The following is a 6000-nucleotide window of genomic DNA, read 5'->3' as shown; positions in this document are numbered from 1 at the left end:
AAAATCTAAAAATAGATCCAATGTCAGTTGTCAAAATTGGGTTTTTATTAAATTATTCTATAACATCTTGTCTATTATCTCTGAATATATCTTGGCAAAATTCACTAGTTTAGTGCAGAAAAAGAGCAATTTATAGTGGCAAGCTGAAAAGACCTGGGCCCTCATTTATCAATGGTGCGTACGGACAGATTTGTAAGAACAATTTCACGCAAAGTGTGGGATTCACCAAGTTGTACCTATACGTAGAAATGTGTGTAAATATAAGCACACCTCTGAGCATGCTTACGCAGATAATCTAGTGGTAGAATAGCGACACTACACATAAAAAGCATTTAAGAGTGTCACAGTAAGCATTAAGCAATCCACATATGTCCTGTGTTTCCTTTAAAACACTAAATTTATAATTTGTCTAGTTTTAAACACGATGCTTAATTGGTGTCAAACCCTATAAAAGACAGATGTGAAAGCAATGGCTTATCTTGCGTTATTGGAAGACTTGGCAAACAATGCGCTCCGCAGAGAGCGCGTTTTCCAAGATCGCGCTGATCTGCTTGGCGAGAGCACAGAGTGGCTTCTAAGTAGGTACCGCTTTCCCAAAAATGTACTGCTGGATTTGTGTCGTGATTTAGGACCAGTGTTGGAGAGAGAAACAAATCGCACGAAAGCCATTCCCGTGCACATCCAACTCCTGTCCACCCTTGGATTTTTAGCTACTGGCACATTTCAGCGTGAGGTTGGAGACATATGTGGTATATCCCAGCCATCAGTGAGTAGGATCATGCCGACAGTGTTGGATGCAATTATTTCCTTGGCCCCAACCTACATCCAGTTCCCTTATCGAAATCCTCAACAAGCCGCAATAAAACAGGACTTTCATGCCATTGCTAGATTCCCAAACATAATTGGAGCTATAGACTGCACCCACATCGCCATAAAAGCATAAAATTTAATTATGTAAATAGAAAAGGGTTTCATTCTGTTAACGTGCAAATAATTTGTGATGCAAATTTGTTGTTATTAAACGTCATTACGCGGTGGCCTGGAGGAACACACGACTCGTTCGTTCTGCAGAATAGCTCTGTGGGTGTGTGTCTCCAAGAAGGCGCTGTTGAGGATGGCTGGCTCATTGGTGAATTTAAGGCTACAACATGTTTAAAATGCTATTGTAGGGCTATGTACAATTACTTAAAACTATTTCATCATTAGGTGATCAAGGTTACCCGCTAAAGCCATGGCTAATGACCCCCCTAACCAACCCGAGGACCGAGCAGGAACAGGCGTACAACCGTGCCCATGCGCGCTCAAGGAGCACAGTTGAGCGCGCAATAGGCCTGCTGAAAGGACGATGGCTGTGTCTGTCAAGCACGGGAGGGACACTGCAGTATCAGCCAGAAAAAGCATGCAAAATCATCATGGCTTGCAGTGTGCTACACAACTTGGCCATCAGACAGGGCATCCCTCTGCAGGAACCCCCAAGACCAGATGGCCCTATGGCCGATGCAGTGCCCCTGCCACCTCCTAATGCCGCTGGCATTCAGACAAGACAGAGGATCATACAGACATTTTAGGTAAGTCTGGCCCATTGGTCGAGTGCAGAAACATTACAGCGATTTCATTTTGTGTTTTGCAGCTTCGTGGAAACAAATAACTGAAATCACTTTAGTCAGCGGTTTATGGTTTATTAGCAATTGTATTTGCGCAAGAGGCAATCTGTTTCAGAGACTCGTTGATTTGAATCAATACATTCGTTATGTTGCTCAGTTGATCCTTTAGGTCAGGGTTCACCAATCTCGGTCCTGGAGGGCCGCTGTCCTGCAGAGTTTAGCTCCAACCCCAATTAAACACACCTGAACCAGCTAATCAAGGTCTCACTAGGCATACTAGAAACTTTCAAACAGGTGTGTTGGAGCTGGTTGGAGCTAAACTCTACAGGACAGCGGCCCTCCAGGACCGAGATTGGTGAACCCTGCTTTAGGTCATTAATGGATTTTGTTGTTTCCTCTTGATTTTGTAGCACCGCCTCACTCAGCACTCTTGGCGCACGGCGCATGGAAGGGGCAATGGATGGGCCCGGCTCCTCAAGCTCCTCAGGCACAACGGGTGTCGCTATTAAGGAAACACATGTTCACATTAATTTAATTGAGTTTATCCTATGAATGATTTCATTAAAAGTTTACAAATTGAAATAAAATGTATGCAAACACAATATCCTATTCCAGTTGGTTTATTTTACCTTCACTTTGGGTGTTAGATGGCCCGGTTTGTTCTGTCGCAAGAGCATCAGTTTCACCGTCCTTAGTAATCCCGGACAGAGCCGTGTCTCCGATGATGCAGGCTATGCGGTTGTCCAATGGGGAAAGTTCCGTTGTTGTCTGTCCTCCTCCAGTTGCGGACATTTCTCGTCTGTGTGCTGTGACACGTTTTTTAGCCAATACTTTAATATCAAATTTTTTTTTTTTTTTCTGGGACAGTTCTCTCCTCAGACCCAACAGAATTAACTGCATTGGTGACATTCTCCCATGCAGCATTTTTTCTTTTATTTGTAATTCCTCCTGCAGTGAATGAACTAAACAATATCTGTTGGTTGGATTCAACTTCATTTACAAGTATCTCTAATTCTGTGTTTGTGAAGTTCCTCTTCTTTGCTCTCTTTGCCATTATTGCAGTGAGGAAAAAACACAATCACGTAATTTTTAAAGGGAAGTGTTGTCACCATATATGGTTAATTGGAGGCGTTTCCGAATGCTAATGACCATGAATGTGAACGAGCATGGTACTTACGCACATGTGGTATTTATCAACAATGATTGCTTACTCATGTGCGTAAGAACAGAATGCGCACGTTTGATAAATGCGGATTTTCTTGTACTTAGGCACATTCTAAATTTCATTCGTTGGACAAAATATAGAACCTTTTCTACACACTGTTGATAAATGAGGGCCCTGGGGCCTCATTTATAAACGTTGCGTACGCACAAAAGGCGTACGCCGCTCTCTACGCAATAATTAGTATTTATAAAAAGCAAACTTGACGGGAAAATGTGCTGTACTTCACGCAAACTCTGACCCAGGCGTATGCACAAAAACAGGTGAAATGAGAAATGGCGACACCGTCGGCAGATGGAAGAGACACGTGAAAGTGTGTGAAAGTGTGTGAAACTGTAGACCGTTGTGTAAAAGAAATGGCAATACTGCCTCTCATAAATAACATGAAGACTTCACAAAGCAAGTCTTACAATTAACAGCCTACACGAACACCCGTTTGATCGAGCTGCAGTGTAATGTACAGAAAGAGAAGTACTTTTTTTTACCAAAAACTCAAAATCAAGCAAAAATGTCATTAAACGATTTATTTGGTGATAAACAGGGAACATTCCATACAAATAAAGCACTGAATTGATATGTAAAAGAACTTCAGCGTGAGTTCGGCAAAATCAATGTCATGATTTAGATTGACCATTATGGCCACCGTGATCGCGGTGGCCGTCATGGTGACCGTGTCCACGGTGGCCGTCATGGTGGCCGTGTCCACGGTGGCCGTGTCCACGTCCACGGTGGCCGTGTCCTCGTCCACGGTGGCCGTGTCCTCGTCCACGGTGGCCGTCATGGTCTCCATCCCACTCGGGCTGCTTTGGCGGTTCGGCCATAGGCTTCTCTGCAGGCTTTTGAGGTTCGGCCGCAGGCTTCACGGCAGGCTTTGGTGGTTCGGCCACAGGCTTCACTGCAGGCTTTTGAGGTTCGGCCGCAGGCTTCACGGCAGGCTTTTGAGGTTCGGCCACAGGCTTCACTGCAGGCTTTTGAGGTTCGGCCACAGGCTTCACGGCAGGCTTTTGAGGTTCGGCCACAGGCTTCACTGCAGGCTTTTGAGGTTCGGCCGCAGGCTTCACTGCAGGCTTTTGAGGTTCGGCCGCAGGCTTCACGGCAGGCTTTTGAGGTTCGGCCGCAGGCTTCACTGCAGGCTTTTGAGGTTCGGCCACAGGCTTCACGGCAGGCTTTTGAGGTTCGGCCGCAGGCTTCACTGGAGGGATACAGAGTCATCTTTAGTCTGTCCTTTCTCAAATCATGAATAGCAATGTTACAGAGTGAATTGTATTTTAAGTATTTATCATGTTTAATAATTTTGTAAAGCCATTCTGTGAAACTGCTATGTGCTAAATGTCATGGAGTAGGATATGACAAAAGAATTATAGAAGACACTTGGGGGGGGGGGGGGTCTCAAACTTTATAGGTCTTGAACTTGAAAATATGCATATTTATCTGCTTAAAAACAAAAACATTTAATCACTAAACTGTCAATCAGTTTTAAAGACAAGAGCAGTGAGGGGTGTAATACAAGCACAATGCAGATAGGAGACAAGGACAGTTAATGTGTTTTTCATAAGTTTACTATTGCAACTAAATGTACTGTAGCTACATGTTCAAAAGAACTCATATTTTGTAAGGCATTCATTTATGCATTTCTTCAGACTGTGTAACGAAGCTAAAAGATTTTCTCACCTGCAACTCCAGCGTGTGTTGTGCACAAACATGCAGACAGGCACAATAAAACAACACTCAACCAGCAGTACACTTGAGCTGTCATCCTCTCGACCTGTAATCTCACAATGAGCTCTGCTGGAAAACACACTGAATCAATCAGTCAGAAAGGACAGTGAAAAACACAATACTCCAATACAAACACGTGCTGCTGAATCACTGTAGGCCTATAAAAGTTTTTTGAAAACGCGTTTTTAAAGATCCAAGGAGGTCTGGATAACTCCAACCCTGATGGAACTCACCTGCGTGTAGCTTTCTAGTAGCCTAATCTTGAAGACCTTGATTAGCTTGTTCAGGTGTGTTTGATTAGGTTTGGAGGAGCGGAGCACTGCGTTCACGCCAGATGTCGTAATAATAACCGTAATTAGTATTATGACTAATGCCTTGTCCAAATACCCACACTTGTGTCTTTGCACTTGACCACTTGTCTACTTGCATGACGTATTCCTCTATTTGGCCCAAGTTTTCAACTCTTGATTACTCGATTGGACACACTTATAGGCTTGCAAAACTTTGCATAAAAAAAAAAAAAAAAAAAAAAAAAAACCTTTGCATGTCTGTTCAGTAGTCGCTATGTAACTAACATAAAACAAATTTTTAAATTGTGATGCTTCTAATTAAGTGATAAAACCAGTTGCAAATGTTGTACAAAATAGGCCTACACATATCATACTCATCTTTGCACCAATAAAATGTGCAACACTATGTTTTTACTACCAAATTATATGTAGGCTATCTAATTATAGTGGAATGTTTACCTCGACATCTTGCGATTTCAGGGCACATGAGTTCCAGAACATAATACATGAGCCTCGAATACCGCTTCAGTGTGGGTTTAGTGTGCATTAAGTATCTCAGTATCTTTTTATCAGTATCTCAAAATCTCAGTATCAGTATATTTTTCTAGGGAGTTGCATTTGCTGGTTGTCTATAGTAAAACCAGATCCAAAGCATGCACATCTACAGCAAAACAATTTGTTGCTCAAATTTGGTGCTCAACAAGGGAAATAATAAAAAGCAGATAAAAGCTGGCACACCACGGCTCCAAAAAAATGTAATAGTAGACTCCCACACTGAGGATAACATTTCGATCACGTAGGCTCTTCGACAGACACTAGACTGGTTGTCTAGTGTCACGCCTGGTCGCTTTCTAACTGTTTCTGGTGAAACTTCACTGAAGCCCAGCACACACAAATTGCATACATTGTGACATATATGTGTCAACGCGTGTTTGTTTTGTTTTCCTGGAAAAACGAGAAAACCTGTGGATGAATTTCATGACCTAGTATCTATATAATTTAATGTATATCTGTATATATTTTTCTAAATGGTGAATTATTTAGTAATATTATGGTATTACTAAATGGTAAATTATCAAAATCCTTAGTCACAAAAAATAATTTTTTTATTAAACTATTACAGTTCCCTTTCGAGGGAACTCGCGCTGCGTCGAGAATCGACACA

At 42.3% G+C, this 6000-nt stretch overlaps 1 protein-coding gene across 2 annotated transcripts; it reads right to left on the bottom strand.

Moving 5' to 3' along the window:
• Positions 1 to 3336: 3336 nt before the first annotated feature.
• LOC311304185 (uncharacterized protein) lies at positions 3337 to 5085 on the bottom strand. Of its 2 annotated transcripts, none has more exons than XM_084431060.1 (2): positions 4498 to 4888; positions 3337 to 4018 (listed from the first exon to the last, which is right to left on the bottom strand). In XM_084431060.1, exons 1-2 carry the CDS (start codon positions 4580 to 4582, stop codon positions 3441 to 3443), a joined length of 663 nt encoding a protein of 220 aa, XP_084287186.1. In that variant the 5' UTR covers positions 4583 to 4888; the 3' UTR covers positions 3337 to 3440. The 2 variants fall into 2 exon arrangements, with proteins under 2 accessions (XP_084287186.1, XP_084287187.1); XM_084431061.1 differs by having other exon boundaries at positions 3343 to 3886; positions 4498 to 5085.
• Positions 5086 to 6000: the final 915 nt, after the last annotated feature.

The sequence above is a fragment of the Rutilus rutilus genome, assembly GCF_951802725.1.
Source record: "Rutilus rutilus genome assembly, chromosome: 14".
NCBI lineage: Eukaryota > Metazoa > Chordata > Actinopteri > Cypriniformes > Leuciscidae > Rutilus > Rutilus rutilus.
This window is presented reverse-complemented; position numbering and strand designations above follow the sequence as displayed.

Excerpts from the sequence above, each read along its gene's own strand:
- LOC311304185 (XM_084431060.1), bottom strand. The coding sequence starts at position 4,582 with ATGACAGCTCAAGTGTACTGCTGGTTGAGTGTTGTTTTATTGTGCCTG. Across the intron at positions 4,019-4,497 it reads AACACACGCTGGAGTTGCAG|TGAAGCCTGCGGCCGAACCT; the intron begins GTGAGAAAATCT and ends GTATCCCTCCAG.